Below are 27,447 nucleotides of genomic sequence, written 5' to 3' on the forward strand. Positions count from 1 at the left end.
AGTTTCCCGATTTGTTCCTTTTTGCCACTCTGACTGGCGTGAGGTAGTATCTCAGTGCGGTTTTGATTGTGTTTCCCTCATGAGGAGCGACGTTGAGCATCTTTTCGTGTGTCTGTCGGCCATCTGGGTGTCTTCTTTAGAGAAGTGTCTATTCATGTTTTCCGCCCATTTCTTCACTGGATTATTTCCTTTTCGGGTGTGGAGTTTGGTGAGCTCTTTATAGATTTTGGATACTAGCCCTTTGTCCGATATGTCATTTGCAAATATCTTTTCCCATTCCGTTGGTTGCCTTTTCGTTTTGTTGATTGTTTCCTTTGCAGTGCAGAGGCTTTTTATCTTCATGAGGTCCCAATAGTTCATTTTTGCTTTTAATTCCCTTGCCTTTGGGGATGTGTCAAGTAAGAAATTTCTGCGGCTGAGGTCAGAGAGGTGTTCTCCTGCTTTCTCCTCTAGGGTTTTGATGGTTTCCTGTCTCACATTGTGGTCCTTCATCCATTTTGAGTTTATTTTTGTGAATGGTGTAAGAAAGTGGCCTAGTTTCATCCTTCTGCATGTTGCTGTCAAGTTCTCCCAGCACCATTTGTTAAAGAGACTGTCTTTTTTCCGTTGGATATTCTTTCCTGCTTTGTCAAAGATTAGTTGGCCATACTTTTGTGGGTCTAATTCTGGGGTTTCTATTCTATTCCATTGGTCTATGTGTCTGTTTTTGTGCCAATACCGTGCTGTCTTGGCGATTATAGCTTTGTAGTAGAGGCTAAAGTCTGGGATTGTGATGCCTCCCGCTTTGGTCTTCTTCTTCAAAATTACTTTGGCTATTCGGGGTCTTTTGTGGTTCCATACACATTTTAGGATTGCTTGTTCCAGCTTCGAGAAGAATGCTGGTGCAATTTTGATTGGGATTCCATTGAATGTGTACATAGCTTTGGGTAGTATTGACATTTTAACAATATTTGTTCTTTCAATCCAAGAGCAAGGAATGTTTTTCCATTTCTTGAGATCTTCTTCAATTTCCTTTGTAAGCTTTCTATAGTGTTCAGCATACAGATCTTTTACATGTTTGTTTAGGTTTATTCCTAGGTATTTTATGCTTCTTGGTGCAATTGTGAATGGGATCAGTTTCTTTATTTGTCTTTCTGTTGCTTCATTATCAGCGTATAAGAATGCAACTGATTTCTGTACATTGGGTTTGTATCCTGCGACTTTGCTGAATTCATGTATCAGTCCTAGCAGACTTTTGGTGGAGTCTTTCGGGTTTTCCACGTATAATATCATGTCATCTGCAAGAAGTGAAGGCTTGACTTCATCTTTGCCAATTTTGATGTTTGATGTTTCCTTTTGTTGTCTGATTGCTGATGCTAGCACTTCCAACACTATGTTAACCAAGAGTGGTGAGAGTGGACATCCCTGTCGTGTTCCTGATCACAGGGGGAAAGCTCTCAGTGTTTCCCCATTGAGGATGATATTAGCTGTGGGCTTTTCATAGATGGCTTTTATGATGTTTAAGTATGTTCCTTCTATCCCGACTCTCTCGAGGGTTTTTAATTAAGAAAGGATGCTGAATTTTGTCAAATACTTTTTCTGCATCGATGGACAGGGTCATATGGTTCTTATCTTTTCTTTTATTAATGTGATGTGTCACATTGATTGATTTGCAAATGCTAATTCAGCCCTGCAGCCCAGGAATGAATCCCACTTGATCATGGTGAATAATTCTTTCATATGCTGTTGAATTCGATTTGCTAGTATCTTATTGACAATTTTTGCATCCGTATTCATCAGGGATATTGGCCTGTAGTTTTCTTTTCTTTCTTTTTTTTTTTTTTTTTGCTGGCTCTCTGTCTGGTTGGGGAATCAAAGTAATGCTGGAAGTTTTCCTTCCCTTTCTATTTTTTGGAATAGGTTGAGAAGGACAGGTATTATCTCTGCTTTGAATGTCTGGTAGAACTCCCCTGGGTAGGCATCTGGTCCTGGACTCTTGCTTGTTGGGAGATTTTTGATAGCTGATTCAATTTCTTTGCTGGTTATGGGTCTGTTCAAGTTTTCTATTTCTTCCTGTTTGAGTTTGGGAAGTGTGTGGGTGCTTAGGAATTTGTCCATTTCCTCCGGGTTGTCCAGTGTGTTGGCAGGACATAGTATTTTTCATAGTATTCCCTGATAATTGCTTGTATTTCTGAGGGATTGGTTGTCATAATTCCATTTTCATTCACGATTTTGTCTATTTGGATTATCTCCCTTTTCTTTTTGAGAAGCCTGGCTAGAGGTTTATCAATTTTGTTTATGTTTTCAAAAAACCAACTCTTGGTTTCGTTGGTCTGCTGTACAGTCTTTTTAGATTCTATATTGTTTATTTCTGCTGTGATCTTTATTATTTCTCTTCTTCTGCTGGGTTTGGGGTGTCTTTGCTGTTCTGCTTCTGTTTCCTTTAGGTGTGCTGTTAGATTTTGTATTTGGGATTTTTCTTGTTTCTTGAGATAGGCCTGGATTGCAATGTATTTTCCTCTCAGGACTGCCTTTGCTGTATCCCAAAGCGTTTGGATTGTTGTATTTTCATTTTCGTTTGTTTCCGTATAGTTTTTAATTTCTTCTCTGATTGCCTGGTTGACCCATTCATTCTTTAGTAAGGTGTTCTTTAACCCCCGTGCTTTTGGAGGTTTTCCAGACTTTTTCCTGTGGTTGATTTCAAGCTTCATAGCATTGTGGTCTGAAAGTGTGCACGGTATGATCTCAATTCTTTTATACTTATGAAGGGCTGTTTTGTGACCCAGTATGTGATCTGTCTTGGAGAATGTTCCATGTGCATTCGAGAAGAAAGTATATTCTGTTGCTTTGGGATGCAGAGTTCTAAATATATCTGTTAAGTCCATCTGATCCAATGTATCATTCAGGGCCCTTGTTTCTTTATTGGTCCTGTGTCTAGATGATCTCTCCGTTCCTGTAAGTGGAGTGTTAAAGTCCCCTGCAATGACCACATTCTTATCAATAAAGTTGCTTATGTTTGTGATTAATTGTTTTATATATTTGGGGGCTCCCATATTCAGTGCATAGACATTTATAATTGTTGGCTCTTCCTGACGGATAGACCCTGAAATTATTATATAATGCCCTTCTTCGTCTCTTGTTACAGCCTTTAATTTAAAGTCTAGTTCGTCTGATGTAAGTATGGCTACTCCAGCTTTCTTTTGACTTCCAGTAGCATGATAGATAGTTCTCCATCCCCTCACTTTCAATCTGAAGATCTCCTCAGGTCTAAAATGAGTCTCTTGTAGACAGCAAATAGATGGGTCTTGTTTTGTTTTGTTTTGTATTGTATTGTTTTGTTTTGTTGTTTTTATCCATTCTGATACCCTATGTCTTTTGGTTGGAGCATTTAGTCCATTGACATTTAGTGTTATTATAGAAAGATATGGGTTTAGAGTCATCGTGATGTCTGTAGGATTCATGCTTGTAGTGATATCTCTGGTACTTTGTGGTCCTTGGACATTTCACTCACAGAATCCACCTTAGGATCTCTTGTAGGGCTGGTTTAGTGGTGATGAATTCCTTCAGTTTTTGTTTGTTTGGGAAGACGTTTATTTCTCCTTCTATTCTGAATGACAGACTTGCCGGATAAAGGATTCTCGGCTGCAGATTTTTTTGTGTTCCTCACATGGAAGATTTCCTGCCATTCCTTTCTGGCCTGCCAAGTTTCAGTAGATAGGTCTGTCACTAGTCTTACCGGTCTCCCTTTATATGTTAGAGAGTGTTTATCCCTAGCTGCTTTCAGAATTTTCTCTTTCTCCTTGTATTTTGCCAGTTTCACTATGATATGTCATGCAGAAGATCGATTCAAGTTACGTCTGAAGTGAGTTCTCCGTGCCTCTCGGATTTCAGTGCCTTTTTCCTTCCCCAGATCAGGGATGTGCTCAGCTATGATTTCTTCAAGTACACCTTCAGCCCCTTTCTCTCTGTCTTCCTCTTCTGGAATTCCTAGTGTACGGATATTGTTGCATTCTATTGCATCACTTAGTTCTCTAATTCTCCCCTCACACTCCTGGATTTTTTTATCTCTTTTTCTCAGCTTCTTCTTTTTCCATAATTTGATCTTCTAATTCACCTGTTCTCTCCTCTGCCTATTCAATCCGAGCTGTGGTCGCCTCCCTTTCATTTTGCACCTCATTTATAGCATTTTTTTTAGCTCCTCCTGACTATTTCTTCGTCCCTTGATCTCTGTAGCAATAGATTCTCTGCTGTCCTCTACACTTTTTTCAAGCCCAACGATGAATTTTAGGACTATTATTCTAAATTCTTGTTCCGTTATATTGCTTAAATCGTTTTTGATCAATTCGTTAGCTGTCGCTACTTCCTGGAGTTTCTTTTGAGGAGAATTCTTCCGTTTCGTCATTTTGGATAGTCCCTGGGGTGGTGCGGAACTGCAGGGCACTTCCCCTGTGCTGTCTGGAGTAACTTGTGTTGGTGGGCGGGGCCGCAGTCAGACCCGATGTGTGTCCCCAGCCCACCGCTGGGGCCACAGTCAGACTGGTGTGTACCTTATCTTCCCCTCGCCCAGGGGCAGGACTCACTGTGGAGTGGAGTGGCCCCTGTGTGGGCTACTTGCACACTGCCAGGCTCGTGGTGCTGCTTTCATGGGATCTGGCGTATTAACCGGGGGGGGGGGGGGGCGGGGATCCGCAAGGTGCACAGGGGTGGGAGGGGCGGGCTCAGCTCGCTTTGCTGTCGGTGGTCCCCTGAGGGAGGGGCCCTGCAGCACCAGGGAGGGAGGCCGACCCGTCCGAGGGATGGATCCACACAAGCACAGCGTCGGGTGTTTGTGCAGTGCAAGCAAGTTCGGTGAACTGGTTCCCTTTGGGGCTTTGGCTGGGGGATGGGAGAGGGAGATGGCGCTGGCCAGCGCCTTTGTTCCCGGCGGAGCTGAGCTCTTGTCTTCCAGGGCTCAACACCTCTCCCTCCCGGTGTCCTCTCGCCCTCCCTCTCTCCGAGCAGAGCTGTTGACTTATACCATGCCAGATGTTAAGTCCCGCTGGCTGTCAGAACTCACGCAGTCCGGCCCCTCCGCTTTTGCAAGCCAGACTCGGGGGCTCTGCCTTGCCGGGCGGGCTTCCCCTCCACCGCCCCGGCTACCTCCCGCCAGTCCTTGTAGCCCGCACCGCCTCTCCGCCCTTCCTACCCTCTTCCGTGGGCCTCTTGTCTATGCTTGGCTCCAGAGAGTCCATTCTGCTAGTCTTCTGGTGGTTTACTGGGTTATTTAGGCAGGTGTGGGTGGAATCTAAGTGATCAGCAGGACGAGGTGAGCCCAGCGTACTCCTACGCCTCCGTCTTCTCCCTGTTTCTTATCTTATTCTTAATAAAATTATTCTGCATCAATTCTGGAAAAAAAAAAAAACCCAAGTTTGAATACTCAGCAAGTTCCTCTCCTGAAGACTTACCTTTCGCTGGCAAATCTACAGCAAACCGTTTTTGGATCTATTTCAAATGTGAATGGATTGTAGTCAATTCGGGTTCTTTTAGTTACTGTTTCTGCTTATTCTCCATTTTGTGATAGTCCAACATAGCACACAGCAAATCTTTTGAAAGACTTATTACATATGGTTGAGACACATCCGGGAAGAGCACACTTAGAGACCTACTACTTTGTTCTGTTCATTTTAGCATTGGGAAAGTGCCTCTCTCAAATTACTGCCAGGTTTTAAAGCCTATATGTTGAGTGGATTTGTTGAGATACACACATTGACAGTTACTGGCATTACAGATGTGATGTGGAGTCTCCTACCCAGGTATTTACAGTTAACTGAAAAGATTACACACACACACACACACACACACACAACTGTAATAAAATATGAAACAGTTACATCAAAGGTGGGAATAGTAGTGTAATTTAAGTAAAGAGTTGTGTTTTAGGCAAATTAGCCAAGATGACAGTTTAGTAAAGACATAGATTTTATTCATAAATAATTGTAGTCACCATTTCTAACTTACTTTTACGATTTACTATAAATTTTAGGTGAAATTTACACACGTTGGAATGCAGAAATCCTGACTGTATTCATCCAGTGCGATACGTTTTCAAAAACTGATGCACATCCATGTAATCCCCACATTTATCAAGAAGAGGAACATGCCCTTAGACCAAAAAGTCCCCACTTGTCATTTAGTAAACTCCCTGGTACCAGAGGCAATTGCCGTCTCAATACATTTCTCACCGTCACATTGTTTTGATCTAGAACTCCAAACAAATGATAATATAGTATAATTTCTGTTCTGTCCCCCACTTAGCTTGGCACATGCTAATGTTGATGCAGGTATCACTAGATCAGACCTGTCCTAACAAAGTACCAAGGTTTATGATAGCTATTACCAATTACTTTCATGGTAGGGTAACCAACTTTCATTTAAGCTCATCATTCTTAATCACATAAACAGAGTAAGAAATTGAGTTCCTCCTGGTTTTCAAAAAAATTTCATATCGTGGAAAACATACATATACTAAAACGTGTAAAACATATAAATACAAGTCATTATGGAGCAAATCGTCTCTGTGCACAACACTTGAGTCGAGAAATAGAACACTGCTATCAAGATGGCTCTTCCTATGTCTTTTCTTGGTCATAATTCTCCTTCCATCTTATAGATGGCTACTATGCTGATTTCTCAAGTAACCATTTCATCTATTTTCTTTATAGTTTTATTACCTAGGTATAACCCCGAAACCATAGAGTTTAGTTTTAAATGTTTTCACATTTTATATAAGGAAATCTTACTATGTATGTGTTTGGATTCTTTCACTCAATTATGTAATGGTTCTAGTAGGAAGCCTCCAAGGTGGCCCAATAATTTCAGCCTCTTGGTGTTCAGAGTCTCATGTAATTTCCTCCCCTTGAGTAACTTGCTTGTATCCACAGGATATGACAACATCGAGTGACTGAGTTACAAATGATTGTGATTTTCATTTTAATGCCAACTCTTTCTCCCTCTCTCACTGGCTTTGATAAAGCCAGGCGCTATGTGGGAGAGATCCTTGCAGCAAAGAACTGAGTGCAGTCTCATTCGACGACCAGCAAGGAAGTGAGGTCCTCCCTCCTGTGGACTGCGAGGAATTGAATCCTGCCAATGACCACATAAGTGAACTTGGAAGTGGATTCTTCCCCAGACCATACCTAGATGAGACCCTAGTGCCAGCCAGCACTTTGAGTGCAGACTTGTGAAACCCTATGAAATGGAGAGTCTGGGTGGGCCGTACCTGGATTTTGGATCCACAGAAACAGAGAAGATAAATTTGAGTGTCACTCTGAGCTACTAAATTTTTAGGTAATGTTACATAACAGTAGGTAACCGGTACAGATTCATCTAGGGCCACGGCCCACACAGTTGAGAAGGGAGGGATCAGAAGGTGCAGAGGGAAATAGAAATGCTGAAATGGATATAGTCATAAGGTCACAAAGCCCACGTAGCCATTCCCTAGGAGGGTCTGGGGCACTCTCTTTACCACGCTATTAGGGACTCCTCAAGTACCAGTGTCAGCAGCCTCTTGGGAGAGGAGTGCCTATTGTCTAACGTTGGAGGTTGTGGTAGGGAATACTGTGACCAAACTGTGCTCCCTAGGAAGAATGGGGATGGTCATAGCTCTGAATGACTGAGTCATGTGCAGGACTTAATTGTAGGAAGTAATGTGGGTATAATTCTGTGATTGCCAACAAGGTCGGAATGACAAAGGGGGCAGAATGATATGTGACCCTCAGGGATCTATCAATATGGATAATAGAGCATGGTTTCCCTCATAATAGGATATAGGCAGCCAACTCAGTTTCACCCTCATATACGCAAAAGCCTCCAAGCACGTGCGCGCGCGCGCACACACACACACACACACACACACACACACACATATACAAACACACACAGACATATACACGTACCCCTGGTTCTGCCCATGTCTGTGCATTTCTGTCATTAACCTTGCTCCAGGTGGTTTGTCACAGTTTCTATCAAAACCTACAAGTAGAGAGTTAATGGTCGGCTTCTCTGCTCCTTAGCTGACTTGCCTGGCACAGTGACCAAGGTCTTCATTCCTTATATTCCTTATTCCTTATATAGGTGTGTGTGTATGTGTGTGTGTGTGTGTGTGTGTGTGGCATTAAAACACATAAGAATAAAGAACAAAGGCTGAGGTCATTGATCCAATGGAAAGTCATGTTCCCTGACACAGTTGGCAGAGTCAGGCTATTAGCAGACCTAGAAACCATTAGCCTACAAATGGAGAGGCCAGTCCTCTAGGTTGAAGGGCTGCACGAGTCCATATCATAGAAATTCTTTCATCCTTCTTCCAGAAGTCTATGGCCATTGGTTCAGCGGAAGCTAGAATACTCATGGGTTTGCAGGCTGTTGGACGTGGGATCTCAGTTGAACTCACTGCTGGATACCCACGATCCTTTATGTCCCCTATTGAAATACCTTGATCTAGATGTGAGAGTTAAAAGAGAACTTTCCCTGTTACCTTCATCTGAATGATCCACTAGGGGGAATTTGTGCCTCCTTCTACCATAATTGTAGGCTGTGTGCCTCTAGAGGTCTCAGCTCTAAGACAGGAAAGCTCATTGGAAGGCACGTGGGTAGTTCTGATTGGAAGTAAAATTCTGGCTGCCACCTTACCCCTTTGGGTTTCTAGTGCCAGGAAGGCAGCAGTCAACGTTAGGAGCTACAGGGGCCACAGGGAATATTTTTAGCATTCAGGTGATCTGCAGGGACATTTGTGGTATTCCTATTCCCGGCATTCACTGCAGATGGGCAAGTAGTGTAGCCTGAAGAGGACATAGGACCCATGGGTTCAGAACTCTCAGGGATGGGGACCTTGGTCACAACACCGGCAAGGAAGCTAAAGGCAGAGAGGAACTGCCCACTAACCCTCATGCTGTAGGTTTTTACAGAAACTGTGACAAACCACATGGAGCAAGGTTAATGAGAGAAATCCACAGACATGAGCAGAACCAGGGGTAGGTATACAATACCGCATTCTGATGCTCTTTGCCATACATGCCATCATCCACAAGGTAGTGTGAGTATGGACTATGAGTGGCTCACACTGATCACACACTGTAGGTAAGGGTCTCAGTCTCTGGGGTGGGGGACGCCAGGAGTTCTTCCTCTCCATCCGTTCCACCCATCTAAGGGTGTCAAAACGTAGTGAAAGTGATGTAGGAGTACAATGGCCTAACCCCTTCGCCTTGGTGACGAGCAAGTCCGTGGTCCAGTACACACCCCTCATGTGTGGGTCAGAATACGAGGGTGGAGTTGAACTGAAAGCACCCTTTGTCTTAGCTTCTTTTACTCCCCTGTGCTGACTCCGCTTTGCACTGGGTCTCCTGAGAGCACCTCCTTCCTTATGCAGTACTTGTGCAGGAATACCCGTTGTAGGCTCTGGTGTTTTGAATGCAACGTGAGAATCGCAGTTTGGTGCGGTCCGCCTCAAGCATAGCCTCCTTGAGAGAGACACTTCCTAACATGGTGAGCTGTTTTATTCGTGGGAGTGTCTCCTGTCCCTCAGGATACATGATCTTTCAGGAATTGGACACAGGAAGTCTAAAACCAAGTATATACAAGCTGTGAGAAGCAACAGCATCCTATGAAAAGATTCAGTGGTTCAGCGGAGAATAAGGTCGAGAGCCCACGGTGTCACCCAGTGACCGTTCATATCATAGGGAAATGTTTGAAGGCACTGTTACTGAGACTTGGAACACTGGTGTCAGGTCGACCTCAGGGTCAGAGCTCAAAACAGAGGCTTGAGACCAAGTAGATTGTCTGGGAGGTGGTCCCAAGTAGTGCTGTAGGGATACTGTGAAGTGATCCGGGGAAGGGTGGAAACCAATCCAGGTTGAGTTCAAGAGCAGGTGAGTCCTGTGGGCATCGGGGGTTCGTTCAGTGCTACTGAGGCCCTCTGGTCTCCCATGTCCCACTAGAGGGGATAGAGGCTAGAGCACTTATCCACCATCTACTGGCAACTGTTTGAACACTTCTCCCTGGCGCGTGCCTTCCCTATTATGTCCTTTGCGATCTGCTCCTTCGTGTAGACCCAGCCCTCCGCAGAGAGTTCCAGTTGCTTGCTGTAAGTCACCATCCTACACTGTTAGCGTGGGAAGGACTGAGGTGATAGAAGTGAAAATCCTGAAATCACCTGCTATGATCTCCTCGTTGTGCAGAGAACAGAAGACCTGGCAGCTAAGGGTGTCCATTCACGAAGGAAAAAAGAATGAGACACGATTCTTTATATTTAATGCCTGGAAAGTTAAGATTTATTTGCTATATAGAAACATCTCCATAGACAACATCTGACAGTAACAGATACATCAGTTAGGATGATATGTTATCGTATATCAGGGAAAATACACCCTTTGTACTGAATTGGGATGGACATCATAAGAAACAGGTGGGAGGGAATTGGGCAGTGGGGTGGTACATTCCAAGGCCAAGCGGTTGAAAAATCACTGGGAACTGAGGTTTTACAGTTGGCCTCACATGATTCAGCTCCCAGTTGGACTGCGACATGAAGGAGATTGGCTGATGAAAACAGCAGGGTGCAGGTCAGGGCACTCAGCAGCAGCAAGAGCCACTAGAGCAGGTGGGTGGGTGGTGGCAGGGGGTCTAGCAACAGCTGGGGCGGCAGCAGCTGGACACACAGCAGGTGGGAGGGCAGCAGGTGGTCCGGCAGCAGGTGGTCTGGCAGCAGGTGGGGCGGCAGCAAGGCTGGCAGCAGCTGGAGCCACAGCAATTCGAGCCACAGCCGCTGGAGCCCCCACAGCAGGGGCGGCAGCAGCTGGACACACAGCAGCTGGGGCGGCAGCAGGTGGTCCGGCAGCAGGTGGTCTGGCAGCAGGTGGGGCGGCAGCAAGGCTGGCAGCAGCTGGAGCCACAGCAGCTGGAACCCCCACAGCAGGGGCGGCAGCAGCTAGAGATGCAGCAGCTGGGGCGGCAGCAGCTGGAACCACAGCAGCTGGAACCACAGCAGCTGGGGCGGCAGCAAGTGGTCCTGCAGCAGGTGGTCTGGCAGCAGGTGGGGCGGCAGCAAGGCTGGCAGCAGCTGGAGCCACAGCAGCTGGGGCGACAGCAGGTGGTCCTGCAGCAGGTGGTCTGGCAGCAGCTGGGGCGGCAACAAGTCTCCTGGCCACAGCCCTGCTCAGAGCAGACGGAGCCACAACAGGAGTTGACCATGGTGTCAGAGAGTGGAGGTTCTGGGATGGTTTCCAGGAGAGTGAGGGGCTTGAGTCTGACGTCTCCTCGTGCCATGGCCTCTTATATACTGCCCGTCCATGGTGAGTTGTCAACACATCTTCCTTGTGTTTGTTTACCTAATATGAACTAATTATCAGATTACACAATACTGTTTGTGCATGTAATGGTTTAAACTTGTGGGAAACAAAATTTCTTTTCTAGATGTGATGAATTCTCTCTGGTCTGTGTTTCCTCCTGATTCACACCCACTGGCATCTTCCTGACCACTTTCTCCTCCTCTTCCTCCACCGTGGGCTGTCACGTGATAGGTGGCATTTGCAATTACATTTCGTACTCTCCCTCCTGTATCCCCTAGCAGGTAGGATAAGGGCAGTCCTATTTTTGGTGGTGCGTTTCTTCCAATGGTCAGTGGCATGAGTGATGATCTGCATGTGACAAGAAGAAAAGGCCCTCTTTTGTGGGGCAGTTTTGAGCAAAGGGGACAGCTAATATTTATATGACGTTGCTGATTTCTAGCCACTGGACTGGATTTTGTTGGATGTTTCTACCTTGGATCACGTCCTCTACCCTACAACCGTGGCAGACAATTATCTGTATGGTTCCCATCACTGCCATGCTTCATAGTTCATGAAGTGTTAACCTTGGTGTCATGTATGTTTGTTTTTATTTCTCCAGATGCTCTCATCTTGTGGAAGACATTGCTTTATTTTTGTTTCTTATTCTTTTCTTAATATGAAATTTGTTGTCAAATTGGTTTCCATCCAACACCCAGTGCTCATCCCAACAGGTGCCCTCCTCAATACCCATCACGAACTCACCCCTCCCCCCCACACCCCCTCTCCCCATCAACCCTCAGTTTGTTCTCAGTTTTTAAGAGTCTCTTATCTTTTGGCTCCCTCCCTCTCTAACCTTTTTTTTTTTTCCCTTCCCCTCCCCCATGGTCTTCTGGTAAGTTTCTCAGGATCCACATAGGAGTGAAAACATACGGTATCTGTCTTTGTATGACTTATTTCACTTAGCATAACACTCTTTTCACTTAGCCTAATACTCTCCAGTTCCATCCATGTTGCCACAAAAGGGCATATTTCATTCTTTCTCATTGCCACATAGTATACCATTGTGTATATAAACCATAATTTCTATATCCTTTCATCAGTTGGTGGACATTTAAAGGCTCTTTCCATAATTTGGCTATTGTTGAAAGTGCTGCTATAAACATTGGGGTACAAGTGCCCCTGTGCATCAGCACTCCTGTATCCCTTGGGTAAATTCCTAGCAGTGCTATTGCTGGGTCATAGGGTAGATCTATTTTTAATTTTCTGAGGAACCTCCACACTGTTTTCCAGAGAGGCTGCACCAGTTTGCGTTCCCACCAAGAGTGCAAGAGGGTTCCCGTTTCTCCCCATCCTCGCCAGCATCTATAGTTTCCCGATTTGTTCCTTTTTGCCACTCTGACTGGCGTGAGGTAGTATCTCAGTGCGGTTTTGATTGTGTTTCCCTCATGAGGAGCGACGTTGAGCATCTTTTCGTGTGTCTGTCGGCCATCTGGGTGTCTTCTTTAGAGAAGTGTCTATTCATGTTTTCTGTCCATTTCTTCACTGGATTATTTCCTTTTCGGGTGTGGAGTTTGGTGAGCTCTTTATAGATTTTGGATACTAGCCCTTTGTCCGATATGTCATTTGCAAATATCTTTTCCCATTCCGTTGGTTGCCTTTTCGTTTTGTTGATTGTTTCCTTTGCAGTGCAGAGGCTTTTTATCTTCATGAGGTCCCAATAGTTCATTTTTGCTTTTAATTCCCTTGCCTTTGGGGATGTGTCAAGTAAGAAATTTCTGCGGCTGAGGTCAGAGAGGTGTTCTCCTGCTTTCTCCTCTAGGGTTTTGATGGTTTCCTGTCTCACATTGTGGTCCTTCATCCATTTTGAGTTTATTTTTGTGAATGGTGTAAGAAAGTGGTCTAGTTTCATCCTTCTGCATGTTGCTGTCAAGTTCTCCCAGCACCATTTGTTAAAGAGACTGTCTTTTTTCCGTTGGATATTCTTTCCTGCTTTGTCAAAGATTAGTTGGCCATACTTTTGTGGGTCTAATTCTGGGGTTTCTATTCTATTCCATTGGTCTATGTGTCTGTTTTTGTGCCAATACCGTGCTGTCTTGATGATTATAGCTTTGTAGTAGAGGCTAAAGTCGGATTGTGATGCCTCCCGCTTTGGTCTTCTTCTTCAGAATTACTTTGGCTATTCGGGGTCTTTTGTGGTTCCATACACATTTTAGGATTGCTTGTTCCAGCTTCGAGAAGAATGCTGGTGCAATTTTGATTGGGATTCCATTGAATGTGTACATAGCTTTGGGTAGTATTGACACTTTAACAATATTTATTCTTTCAATCCAAGAGCAAGGAATGTTTTTCCATTTCTTGATATCTTCTTCAATTTCCTTCGTAAGCTTTCTATAGTGTTCAGCATACAGATCTTTTACATGTTTGTTTAGGTTTATTCCTAGGTATTTTATGCTTCTTGGTGCAATTGTGAATGGGATCAGTTTCTTTATTTGTCTTTCTGTTGCTTCATTATTAGCGTATAAGAATGCAACCGATTTCTGTACATTGGGTTTGTATCCTGCGACTTTGCTGAATTCATGTATCAGTCCTAGCAGACTTTTGGTGGAGTCTTTCGGGTTTTCCACGTATAATATCGTGTCATCTGCAAGAAGTGAAGGCTTGACTTCATCTTTGCCAATTTTGATGTTTGATGTTTCCTTTTGTTGTCTGATTGCTGATGCTAGCACTTCCAACACTATGTTAACCAAGAGTGGTGAGAGTGGACATCCCTGTCGTGTTCCTGATCACAGGGGGAAAGCTCTCAGTGTTTCCCCATTGAGGATGATATTAGCTGTGGGCTTTTCATAGATGGCTTTTATGATGTTTAAGTATGTTCCTTCTATCCCGACTCTCTCGAGGGTTTTTAATTAAGAAAGGATGCTGAATTTTGTCAAATACTTTTTCTGCATCGATGGACAGGGTCATATGGTTCTTATCTTTTCTTTTATTAATGTGATGTGTCACATTGATTGATTTGCAAATGCTAATTCAGGCCTGCAGCCCAGGAATGAATCCCACTTGATCATGGTGAATAATTCTTTTCATATGCTGTTGAATTCGATTTGCTAGTATCTTATTGACAATTTTTGCATCCGTATTCATCAGGGATATTGGCCTGTAGTTTTCTTTTCTTTCTTTCTTTTTTTTTTTTTTTTTTTTTTTTTTTTTGCTGGCTCTCTGTCTGGTTGAGGAATCAAAGTAATGCTGGAAGTTTTCCTTCCCTTTCTATTTTTTGGAATAGGTTGAGAAGGACAGGTATTATCTCTGCTTTGAATGTCTGGTAGAACTCCCCTGGGTAGGCATCTGGTCCTGGACTCTTGCTTGTTGGGAGATTTTTGATAGCTGATTCAATTTCTTTGCTGGTTATGGGTCTGTTCAAGTTTTCTATTTCTTCCTGTTTGAGTTTGGGAAGTGTGTGGGTGCTTAGGAATTTGTCCATTTCCTTCAGGTTGTCCAGTGTGTTGGCAGGACATAGTATTTTTCATAGTATTCCCTGATAATTGCTTGTATTTCTGAGGGATTGGTTGTCATAATTCCATTTTCATTCACGATTTTGTCTATTTGGATTATCTCCCTTTTCTTTTTGAGAAGCCTGGCTAGAGGTTTATCAATTTGTTTATGTTTTCAAAAAACCAACTCTTGGTTTCGTTGATCTGCTGTACAGTCTTTTTAGATTCTATATTGTTTATTTCTGCTGTGATCTTTATTATTTCTCTTCTTCTGCTGGGTTTGGGGTGTCTTTGCTGTTCTGCTTCTGTTTCCTTTAGGTGTGCTGTTAGATTTTGTATTTGGGATTTTTCTTGTTTCTTGAGATAGGCCTGGATTGCAATGTATTTTCCTCTCAGGACTGCCTTCGCTGTATCCCAAAGCGTTTGGATTGTTGTATTTTCATTTTCGTTTGTTTCCGTATAGTTTTTAATTTCTTCTCTGATTGTCTGGTTGACCCATTCATTCTTTAGTAAGGGGTTCTTTAACCCCCGTGCTTTTGGAGGTTTTCCAGACTTTTTCCTGTGGTTGATTTCAAGCTTCATAGCATTGTGGTCTGAAAGTGTGCACGGTATGATCTCAATTCTTTTATACTTATGAAGGGCTGTTTTGTGACCCAGTATGTGATCTGTCTTGGAGAATGTTCCATGTGCATTCGAGAAGAAAGTATATTCTGTTGCCTTGGGATGCAGAATTCTAAATATATCTGTTAAGTCCATCTGATCCAATGTATCATTCAGGGCCCTTGTTTCTTTATTGGTCCTGTGTCTAGATGATCTCTCCGTTCCTGTAAGTGGAGTGTTAAAGTCCCCTGCAATGACCACATTCTTATCAATAAAGTTGCTTATGTTTGTGATTAATTGTTTTATATATTTGGGGGCTCCCATATTCAGTGCATAGACATTTATAATTGTTGGCTCTGCCTGACGGATAGACCCTGAAATCATTATATAATGCCCTTCTTCGTCTCTTGTTACGGCCTTTAATTTAAAGTCTAGTTTGTCTGATGTAAGTATGGCTACTCCAGCTTTCTTTTGACTTCCAGTAGCATGATAGATAGTTCTCCATCCCCTCACTTTCAATCTGAAGATCTCCTCAGGTCTAAAATGAGTCTCTTGTAGAGGGCAAATAGATGGGTCTTGTTTTGTTTTGTATTGTATTGTATTGTTTTGTTTTGTTGTTTTTATCCATTCTGATACCCTATGTCTTTTGGTTGGAGCATTTAGTCCATTGACATTTAGTGTTATTATAGAAAGATATGGGTTTAGAGTCATCGTGATGTCTGTAGGATTCATGCTTGTAGTGATATCTCTGGGACTTTGTGGTCCTTGGACATTTCACTCACAGAATCCACCTTAGGATCTCTGTAGAGCTGGTTTAGTGGTGATGAATTCCTTCAGTTTTTGTTTGTTTGGGAAGACGTTTATTTCTCCTTCTATTCTGAATGACAGACTTGCCGGATAAAGGATTCTCGGCTGCAGATTTTTTTGTGTTCCTCACATAGAAGATTTCCTGCCATTCCTTTCTGGCCTGCCAAGTTTCAGTAGATAGGTCTGTCACTAGTCTTACCGGTCTCCCTTTATATGTTAGAGAGTGTTTATCCCTAGCTGCTTTCAGAATTTTCTCTTTCTCCTTGTATTTTGCCAGTTTCACTATGATATGTCATGCAGAAGATCGATTCAAGTTACGTCTGAAGTGAGTTCTCCGTGCCTCTCGGATTTCAGTGCCTTTTTCCTTCCCCAGATCAGGGATGTGCTCAGCTATGATTTCTTCAAGTACACCTTCAGCCCCTTTCTCTCTGTCTTCCTCTTCTGGAATTCCTAGTGTACGGATATTGTTGCATTCTATTGCATCACTTAGTTCTCTAATTCTCCCCTCACACTCCTGGATTTTTTTATCTCTTTTTCTCAGCTTCTTCTTTTTCCATAATTTGATCTTCTAATTCACCTGTTCTCTCCTCTGCCTATTCAATCCGAGCTGTGGTCGCCTCCCTTTCATTTTGCACCTCATTTATAGCATTTTTTTTAGCTCCTCCTGACTATTTCTTCGTCCCTTGATCTCTGTAGCAATAGATTCTCTGCTGTCCTCTACACTTTTTTCAAGCCCAACGATGAATTTTAGGACTATTATTCTAAATTCTTGTTCCGTTATATTGCTTAAATCGTTTTTGATCAATTCGTTAGCTGTCGCTACTTCCTGGAGTTTCTTTTGAGGAGAATTCTTCCGTTTCGTCATTTTGGATAGTCCCTGGGGTGGTGCGGAACTGCAGGGCACTTCCCCTGTGCTGTCTGGAGTAACTTGTGTTGGTGGGCGGGGCCGCAGTCAGACCCGATGTGTGTCCCCAGCCCACCGCTGGGGCCACAGTCAGACTGGTGTGTACCTTATCTTCCCCTCGCCCAGGGGCAGGACTCACTGTGGAGTGGAGTGGCCCCTGTGTGGGCTACTTGCACACTGCCAGGCTCGTGGTGCTGCTTTCATGGGATCTGGCGTATTAACCGGGGGGGGGGGGGGGGGGATCCGCAAGGTGCACAGGGGTGGGAGGGGCGGGCTCAGCTCGCTTTGCTGTCGGTGGTCCCCTGAGGGAGGGGCCCTGCAGCACCAGGGAGGGAGGCCGACCCGTCCGAGGGATGGATCCACACAAGCACAGCGTCGGGTGTTTGTGCAGTGCAAGCAAGTTCGGTGAACTGGTTCCCTTTGGGGCTTTGGCTGGGGGATGGGAGAGGGAGATGGCGCTGGCCAGCGCCTTTGTTCCCGGCGGAGCTGAGCTCTTGTCTTCCAGGGCTCAACACCTCTCCCTCCCGGTGTCCTCTCGCCCTCCCTCTCTCCGAGCAGAGCTGTTGACTTATACCATGCCAGATGTTAAGTCCCGCTGGCTGTCAGAACTCACGCAGTCCGGCCCCTCCGCTTTTGCAAGCCAGACTCGGGGGCTCTGCCTTGCCGGGCGGGCTTCCCCTCCACCGCCCCGGCTACCTCCCGCCAGTCCTTGTAGCCCGCACCGCCTCTCCGCCCTTCCTACCCTCTTCCGTGGGCCTCTTGTCTATGCTTGGCTCCAGAGAGTCCATTCTGCTAGTCTTCTGGTGGTTTACTGGGTTATTTAGGCAGGTGTGGGTGGAATCTAAGTGATCAGCAGGACGAGGTGAGCCCAGCGTACTCCTACGCCTCCGTCTTCTCCCTGTTTCTTATCTTATTCTTAATAAAATTATTCTGCATCAATTCTGGAAAAAAAAAAAAACCCAAGTTTGAATACTCGGCAAGTTCCTCTCCTGAAGACTTACCTTTCGCTGGCAAATCTACAGCAAACCGTTTTTGGATCTATTTCAAATGTGAATGGATTGTAGTCAATTCGGGTTCTTTTAGTTACTGTTTCTGCTTATTCTCCATTTTGTGATAGTCCAACATAGCACACAGCAAATCTTTTGAAAGACTTATTACCTATGGTTGAGACACATCCGGGAAGAGCACACTTAGAGACCTACTACTTTGTTCTGTTCATTTTAGCATTGGGAAAGTGCCTCTCTCAAATTACTGCCAGGTTTTAAAGCCTATATGTTGAGTGGATTTGTTGAGATACACACATTGACAGTTACTGGCATTACAGATGTGATGTGGAGTCTCCTACCCAGGTATTTACAGTTAACTGAAAAGATTACACACACACACACACACACACACACACAACTGTAATAAAATATGAAACAGTTACATCAAAGGTGGGAATAGTAGTGTAATTTAAGTAAAGAGTTGTGTTTTAGGCAAATTAGCCAAGATGACAGTTTAGTAAAGACATAGATTTTATTCATAAATAATTGTAGTCACCACTTCTAACTTACTTTTACGATTTACTATAAATTTTAGGTGAAATTTACACACGTTGGAATGCAGAAATCCTGACTGTATTCATCCAGTGCGATACGTTTTCAAAAACTGATGCACATCCATGTAATCCCCACATTTATCAAGAAGAGGAACATGCCCTTAGACCAAAAAGTCCCCACTTGTCATTTAGTAAACTCCCTGGTACCAGAGGCAATTGCCGTCTCAATACATTTCTCACCGTCACATTGTTTTGATCTAGAACTCCAAACAAATGATAATATAGTATAATTTCTGTTCTGTCCTCCACTTAGCTTGGCACATGCTAATGTTGATGCAGGTATCACTAGATCAGACCTGTCCTAACAAAGTACCAAGGTTTATGATAGCTATTACCAATTACTTTCATGGTAGGGTAACCAACTTTCATTTAAGCTCATCATTTTTAATCACATAAACAGAGTAAGAAATTGAGTTCCTCCTGGTTTTCAAAAAAATTTCATATCGTGGAAAACATACATATACTAAAACGTGTAAAACATATAAATACAAGTCATTATGGAGCAAATCGTCTCTGTGCACAACACTTGAGTCGAGAAATAGAACACTGCTATCAAGATGGCTCTTCCTATGTCTTTTCTTGGTCATAATTCTCCTTCCATCTTATAGATGGCTACTATGCTGATTTCTCAAGTAACCATTTCATCTATTTTCTTTATAGTTTTATTACCTAGGTATAACCCCGAAACCATAGAGTTTAGTTTTAAATGTTTTCACATTTTATATAAGGAAATCTTACTATGTATGTGTTTGGATTCTTTCACTCAATTATGTAATGGTTCTAGTAGGAAGCCTCCAAGGTGGCCCAATAATTTCAGCCTCTTGGTGTTCAGAGTCTCATGTAATTTCCTCCCCTTGAGTAACTTGCTTGTATCCACAGGATATGACAACATCGAGTGACTGAGTTACAAATGATTGTGATTTTCATTTTAATGCCAACTCTTTCTCCCTCTCTCACTGGCTTTGATAAAGCCAGGCGCTATGTGGGAGAGATCCTTGCAGCAAAGAACTGAGTGCAGTCTCATTCGACGACCAGCAAGGAAGTGAGGTCCTCCCTCCTGTGGACTGCGAGGAATTGAATCCTGCCAATGACCACATAAGTGAACTTGGAAGTGGATTCTTCCCCAGACCATACCTAGATGAGACCCTAGTGCCAGCCAGCACTTTGAGTGCAGACTTGTGAAACCCTATGAAATGGAGAGTCTGGGTGGGCCGTACCTGGATTTTGGATCCACAGAAACAGAGAAGATAAATTTGAGTGTCACTCTGAGCTACTAAATTTTTAGGTAATGTTACATAACAGTAGGTAACCGGTACAGATTCATCTAGGGCCACGGCCCACACAGTTGAGAAGGGAGGGATCAGAAGGTGCAGAGGGAAATAGAAATGCTGAAATGGATATAGTCATAAGGTCACAAAGCCCACGTAGCCATTCCCTAGGAGGGTCTGGGGCACTCTCTTTACCACGCTATTAGGGACTCCTCAAGTACCAGTGTCAGCAGCCTCTTGGGAGAGGAGTGCCTATTGTCTAACGTTGGAGGTTGTGGTAGGGAATACTGTGACCAAACTGTGCTCCCTAGGAAGAATGGGGATGGTCATAGCTCTGAATGACTGAGTCATGTGCAGGACTTAATTGTAGGAAGTAATGTGGGTATAATTCTGTGATTGCCAACAAGGTCGGAATGACAAAGGGGGCAGAATGATATGTGACCCTCAGGGATCTATCAATATGGATAATAGAGCATGGTTTCCCTCATAATAGGATATAGGCAGCCAACTCAGTTTCACCCTCATATACGCAAAAGCCTCCAAGCACGTGCGCGCGCGCGCACACACACACACACACACACACACACACACACATATACAAACACACACAGACATATACACGTACCCCTGGTTCTGCCCATGTCTGTGCATTTCTGTCATTAACCTTGCTCCAGGTGGTTTGTCACAGTTTCTATCAAAACCTACAAGTAGAGAGTTAATGGTCGGCTTCTCTGCTCCTTAGCTGACTTGCCTGGCACAGTGACCAAGGTCTTCATTCCTTATATTCCTTATTCCTTATATAGGTGTGTGTGTATGTGTGTGTGTGTGTGTGTGTGTGTGGCATTAAAACACATAAGAATAAAGAACAAAGGCTGAGGTCATTGATCCAATGGAAAGTCATGTTCCCTGACACAGTTGGCAGAGTCAGGCTATTAGCAGACCTAGAAACCATTAGCCTACAAATGGAGAGGCCAGTCCTCTAGGTTGAAGGGCTGCACGAGTCCATATCATAGAAATTCTTTCATCCTTCTTCCAGAAGTCTATGGCCATTGGTTCAGCGGAAGCTAGAATACTCATGGGTTTGCAGGCTGTTGGACGTGGGATCTCAGTTGAACTCACTGCTGGATACCCACGATCCTTTATGTCCCCTATTGAAATACCTTGATCTAGATGTGAGAGTTAAAAGAGAACTTTCCCTGTTACCTTCATCTGAATGATCCACTAGGGGGAATTTGTGCCTCCTTCTACCATAATTGTAGGCTGTGTGCCTCTAGAGGTCTCAGCTCTAAGACAGGAAAGCTCATTGGAAGGCACGTGGGTAGTTCTGATTGGAAGTAAAATTCTGGCTGCCACCTTACCCCTTTGGGTTTCTAGTGCCAGGAAGGCAGCAGTCAACGTTAGGAGCTACAGGGGCCACAGGGAATATTTTTAGCATTCAGGTGATCTGCAGGGACATTTGTGGTATTCCTATTCCCGGCATTCACTGCAGATGGGCAAGTAGTGTAGCCTGAAGAGGACATAGGACCCATGGGTTCAGAACTCTCAGGGATGGGGACCTTGGTCACAACACCGGCAAGGAAGCTAAAGGCAGAGAGGAACTGCCCACTAACCCTCATGCTGTAGGTTTTTACAGAAACTGTGACAAACCACATGGAGCAAGGTTAATGAGAGAAATCCACAGACATGAGCAGAACCAGGGGTAGGTATACAATACCGCATTCTGATGCTCTTTGCCATACATGCCATCATCCACAAGGTAGTGTGAGTATGGACTATGAGTGGCTCACACTGATCACACACTGTAGGTAAGGGTCTCAGTCTCTGGGGTGGGGGACGCCAGGAGTTCTTCCTCTCCATCCGTTCCACCCATCTAAGGGTGTCAAAACGTAGTGAAAGTGATGTAGGAGTACAATGGCCTAACCCCTTCGCCTTGGTGACGAGCAAGTCCGTGGTCCAGTACACACCCCTCATGTGTGGGTCAGAATACGAGGGTGGAGTTGAACTGAAAGCACCCTTTGTCTTAGCTTCTTTTACTCCCCTGTGCTGACTCCGCTTTGCACTGGGTCTCCTGAGAGCACCTCCTTCCTTATGCAGTACTTGTGCAGGAATACCCGTTGTAGGCTCTGGTGTTTTGAATGCAACGTGAGAATCGCAGTTTGGTGCGGTCCGCCTCAAGCATAGCCTCCTTGAGAGAGACACTTCCTAACATGGTGAGCTGTTTTATTCGTGGGAGTGTCTCCTGTCCCTCAGGATACATGATCTTTCAGGAATTGGACACAGGAAGTCTAAAACCAAGTATATACAAGCTGTGAGAAGCAACAGCATCCTATGAAAAGATTCAGTGGTTCAGCGGAGAATAAGGTCGAGAGCCCACGGTGTCACCCAGTGACCGTTCATATCATAGGGAAATGTTTGAAGGCACTGTTACTGAGACTTGGAACACTGGTGTCAGGTCGACCTCAGGGTCAGAGCTCAAAACAGAGGCTTGAGACCAAGTAGATTGTCTGGGAGGTGGTCCCAAGTAGTGCTGTAGGGATACTGTGAAGTGATCCGGGGAAGGGTGGAAACCAATCCAGGTTGAGTTCAAGAGCAGGTGAGTCCTGTGGGCATCGGGGGTTCGTTCAGTGCTACTGAGGCCCTCTGGTCTCCCATGTCCCACTAGAGGGGATAGAGGCTAGAGCACTTATCCACCATCTACTGGCAACTGTTTGAACACTTCTCCCTGGCGCGTGCCTTCCCTATTATGTCCTTTGCGATCTGCTCCTTCGTGTAGACCCAGCCCTCCGCAGAGAGTTCCAGTTGCTTGCTGTAAGTCACCATCCTACACTGTTAGCGTGGGAAGGACTGAGGTGATAGAAGTGAAAATCCTGAAATCACCTGCTATGATCTCCTCGTTGTGCAGAGAACAGAAGACCTGGCAGCTAAGGGTGTCCATTCACGAAGGAAAAAAGAATGAGACACGATTCTTTATATTTAATGCCTGGAAAGTTAAGATTTATTTGCTATATAGAAACATCTCCATAGACAACATCTGACAGTAACAGATACATCAGTTAGGATGATATGTTATCGTATATCAGGGAAAATACACCCTTTGTACTGAATTGGGATGGACATCATAAGAAACAGGTGGGAGGGAATTGGGCAGTGGGGTGGTACATTCCAAGGCCAAGCGGTTGAAAAATCACTGGGAACTGAGGTTTTACAGTTGGCCTCACATGATTCAGCTCCCAGTTGGACTGCGACATGAAGGAGATTGGCTGATGAAAACAGCAGGGTGCAGGTCAGGGCACTCAGCAGCAGCAAGAGCCACTAGAGCAGGTGGGTGGGTGGTGGCAGGGGGTCTAGCAACAGCTGGGGCGGCAGCAGCTGGACACACAGCAGGTGGGAGGGCAGCAGGTGGTCCGGCAGCAGGTGGTCTGGCAGCAGGTGGGGCGGCAGCAAGGCTGGCAGCAGCTGGAGCCACAGCAATTCGAGCCACAGCCGCTGGAGCCCCCACAGCAGGGGCGGCAGCAGCTGGACACACAGCAGCTGGGGCGGCAGCAGGTGGTCCGGCAGCAGGTGGTCTGGCAGCAGGTGGGGCGGCAGCAAGGCTGGCAGCAGCTGGAGCCACAGCAGCTGGAACCCCCACAGCAGGGGCGGCAGCAGCTGGAGCCACAGCAGCTGGGGCGGCAGCAGGTGGTTCTGCAGCAGGTGGTCTGGCAGCAGGTGGGGCGGCAGCAGCTAGAGATGCAGCAGCTGGGTCTGGAACCACAGCAGCTGGGGCGGCAGCAAGTGGTCCTGCAGCAGGTGGTCTGGCAGCAGGTGGGGCGGCAGCAAGGCTGGCAGCAGCTGGAGCCACAGCAGCTGGGGCGACAGCAGGTGGTCCTGCAGCAGGTGGTCTGGCAGCAGCTGGGGCGGCAACAAGTCTCCTGGCCACAGCCCTGCTCAGAGCAGACGGAGCCACAACAGGAGTTGACCATGGTGTCAGAGAGTGGAGGTTCTGGGATGGTTTCCAGGAGAGTGAGGGGCTTGAGTCTGACGTCTCCTCGTGCCATGGCCTCTTATATACTGCCCGTCCATGGTGAGTTGTCAACACATCTTCCTTGTGTTTGTTTACCTAATATGAACTAATTATCAGATTACACAATACTGTTTGTGCATGTAATGGTTTAAACTTGTGGGAAACAAAATTTCTTTTCTAGATGTGATGAATTCTCTCTGGTCTGTGTTTCCTCCTGATTCACACCCACTGGCATCTTCCTGACCACTTTCTCCTCCTCTTCCTCCACCGTGGGCTGTCACGTGATAGGTGGCATTTGCAATTACATTTCGTACTCTCCCTCCTGTATCCCCTAGCAGGTAGGATAAGGGCAGTCCTATTTTTGGTGGTGCGTTTCTTCCAATGGTCAGTGGCATGAGTGATGATCTGCATGTGACAAGAAGAAAAGGCCCTCTTTTGTGGGGCAGTTTTGAGCAAAGGGGACAGCTAATATTTATATGACGTTGCTGATTTCTAGCCACTGGACTGGATTTTGTTGGATGTTTCTACCTTGGATCACGTCCTCTACCCTACAACCGTGGCAGACAATTATCTGTATGGTTCCCATCACTGCCATGCTTCATAGTTCATGAAGTGTTAACCTTGGTGTCATGTATGTTTGTTTTTATTTCTCCAGATGCTCTCATCTTGTGGAAGACATTGCTTTATTTTTGTTTCTTATTCTTTTCTTAATATGAAATTTGTTGTCAAATTGGTTTCCATCCAACACCCAGTGCTCATCCCAACAGGTGCCCTCCTCAATACCCATCACGAACTCACCCCTCCCCCCCACACCCCCTCTCCCCATCAACCCTCAGTTTGTTCTCAGTTTTTAAGAGTCTCTTATCTTTTGGCTCCCTCCCTCTCTAACCTTTTTTTTTTTTCCCTTCCCCTCCCCCATGGTCTTCTGGTAAGTTTCTCAGGATCCACATAGGAGTGAAAACATACGGTATCTGTCTTTGTATGACTTATTTCACTTAGCATAACACTCTTTTCACTTAGCCTAATACTCTCCAGTTCCATCCATGTTGCCACAAAAGGGCATATTTCATTCTTTCTCATTGCCACATAGTATACCATTGTGTATATAAACCATAATTTCTATATCCTTTCATCAGTTGGTGGACATTTAAAGGCTCTTTCCATAATTTGGCTATTGTTGAAAGTGCTGCTATAAACATTGGGGTACAAGTGCCCCTGTGCATCAGCACTCCTGTATCCCTTGGGTAAATTCCTAGCAGTGCTATTGCTGGGTCATAGGGTAGATCTATTTTTAATTTTCTGAGGAACCTCCACACTGTTTTCCAGAGAGGCTGCACCAGTTTGCGTTCCCACCAAGAGTGCAAGAGGGTTCCCGTTTCTCCCCATCCTCGCCAGCATCTATAGTTTCCCGATTTGTTCCTTTTTGCCACTCTGACTGGCGTGAGGTAGTATCTCAGTGCGGTTTTGATTGTGTTTCCCTCATGAGGAGCGACGTTGAGCATCTTTTCGTGTGTCTGTCGGCCATCTGGGTGTCTTCTTTAGAGAAGTGTCTATTCATGTTTTCTGTCCATTTCTTCACTGGATTATTTCCTTTTCGGGTGTGGAGTTTGGTGAGCTCTTTATAGATTTTGGATACTAGCCCTTTGTCCGATATGTCATTTGCAAATATCTTTTCCCATTCCGTTGGTTGCCTTTTCGTTTTGTTGATTGTTTCCTTTGCAGTGCAGAGGCTTTTTATCTTCATGAGGTCCCAATAGTTCATTTTTGCTTTTAATTCCCTTGCCTTTGGGGATGTGTCAAGTAAGAAATTTCTGCGGCTGAGGTCAGAGAGGTGTTCTCCTGCTTTCTCCTCTAGGGTTTTGATGGTTTCCTGTCTCACATTGTGGTCCTTCATCCATTTTGAGTTTATTTTTGTGAATGGTGTAAGAAAGTGGTCTAGTTTCATCCTTCTGCATGTTGCTGTCAAGTTCTCCCAGCACCATTTGTTAAAGAGACTGTCTTTTTTCCGTTGGATATTCTTTCCTGCTTTGTCAAAGATTAGTTGGCCATACTTTTGTGGGTCTAATTCTGGGGTTTCTATTCTATTCCATTGGTCTATGTGTCTGTTTTTGTGCCAATACCGTGCTGTCTTGATGATTATAGCTTTGTAGTAGAGGCTAAAGTCGGATTGTGATGCCTCCCGCTTTGGTCTTCTTCTTCAGAATTACTTTGGCTATTCGGGGTCTTTTGTGGTTCCATACACATTTTAGGATTGCTTGTTCCAGCTTCGAGAAGAATGCTGGTGCAATTTTGATTGGGATTCCATTGAATGTGTACATAGCTTTGGGTAGTATTGACACTTTAACAATATTTATTCTTTCAATCCAAGAGCAAGGAATGTTTTTCCATTTCTTGATATCTTCTTCAATTTCCTTCGTAAGCTTTCTATAGTGTTCAGCATACAGATCTTTTACATGTTTGTTTAGGTTTATTCCTAGGTATTTTATGCTTCTTGGTGCAATTGTGAATGGGATCAGTTTCTTTATTTGTCTTTCTGTTGCTTCATTATTAGCGTATAAGAATGCAACCGATTTCTGTACATTGGGTTTGTATCCTGCGACTTTGCTGAATTCATGTATCAGTCCTAGCAGACTTTTGGTGGAGTCTTTCGGGTTTTCCACGTATAATATCGTGTCATCTGCAAGAAGTGAAGGCTTGACTTCATCTTTGCCAATTTTGATGTTTGATGTTTCCTTTTGTTGTCTGATTGCTGATGCTAGCACTTCCAACACTATGTTAACCAAGAGTGGTGAGAGTGGACATCCCTGTCGTGTTCCTGATCACAGGGGGAAAGCTCTCAGTGTTTCCCCATTGAGGATGATATTAGCTGTGGGCTTTTCATAGATGGCTTTTATGATGTTTAAGTATGTTCCTTCTATCCCGACTCTCTCGAGGGTTTTTAATTAAGAAAGGATGCTGAATTTTGTCAAATACTTTTTCTGCATCGATGGACAGGGTCATATGGTTCTTATCTTTTCTTTTATTAATGTGATGTGTCACATTGATTGATTTGCAAATGCTAATTCAGGCCTGCAGCCCAGGAATGAATCCCACTTGATCATGGTGAATAATTCTTTTCATATGCTGTTGAATTCGATTTGCTAGTATCTTATTGACAATTTTTGCATCCGTATTCATCAGGGATATTGGCCTGTAGTTTTCTTTTCTTTCTTTCTTTTTTTTTTTTTTTTTTTTTTTTTTTTTGCTGGCTCTCTGTCTGGTTGAGGAATCAAAGTAATGCTGGAAGTTTTCCTTCCCTTTCTATTTTTTGGAATAGGTTGAGAAGGACAGGTATTATCTCTGCTTTGAATGTCTGGTAGAACTCCCCTGGGTAGGCATCTGGTCCTGGACTCTTGCTTGTTGGGAGATTTTTGATAGCTGATTCAATTTCTTTGCTGGTTATGGGTCTGTTCAAGTTTTCTATTTCTTCCTGTTTGAGTTTGGGAAGTGTGTGGGTGCTTA

The 27,447-nt window shown here is 44.5% G+C and overlaps 2 protein-coding genes across 2 annotated transcripts; both read right to left on the reverse strand.

Moving 5' to 3' along the window:
• Positions 1 to 10,251: 10,251 nt before the first annotated feature.
• Positions 10,252 to 11,289, reverse strand: LOC123603666 (keratin-associated protein 4-2-like). The gene has a single exon (XM_045488812.1). The coding sequence runs from the start codon at positions 11,272 to 11,274 to the stop codon at positions 10,633 to 10,635; it is 642 nt and encodes a 213-aa protein (XP_045344768.1). The 5' UTR covers positions 11,275 to 11,289; the 3' UTR covers positions 10,252 to 10,632.
• An 11,617-nt stretch (positions 11,290 to 22,906) lies between these two features.
• On the reverse strand, positions 22,907 to 24,273 carry LOC123603664 (keratin-associated protein 4-2-like). The gene has a single exon (XM_045488810.1). It carries the CDS (start codon positions 23,978 to 23,980, stop codon positions 23,288 to 23,290), a length of 693 nt encoding a protein of 230 aa, XP_045344766.1. The 5' UTR covers positions 23,981 to 24,273; the 3' UTR covers positions 22,907 to 23,287.
• Between the last annotated feature and the right edge of the window lie 3,174 nt (positions 24,274 to 27,447).

The sequence above is a fragment of the Leopardus geoffroyi genome, chromosome E1 (assembly GCF_018350155.1).
Source record: "Leopardus geoffroyi isolate Oge1 chromosome E1, O.geoffroyi_Oge1_pat1.0, whole genome shotgun sequence".
Taxonomy (NCBI): Eukaryota; Metazoa; Chordata; class Mammalia; order Carnivora; family Felidae; genus Leopardus; species Leopardus geoffroyi.

Bases quoted from the DNA above. Each gene is read 5' to 3' on its own strand.
- LOC123603666 (XM_045488812.1), bottom strand. From the start codon at position 11,274: ATGGCACGAGGAGACGTCAGACTCAAGCCCCTCACTCTCCTGGAAACC.
- LOC123603664 (XM_045488810.1), bottom strand. From the start codon at position 23,980: ATGGCACGAGGAGACGTCAGACTCAAGCCCCTCACTCTCCTGGAAACC.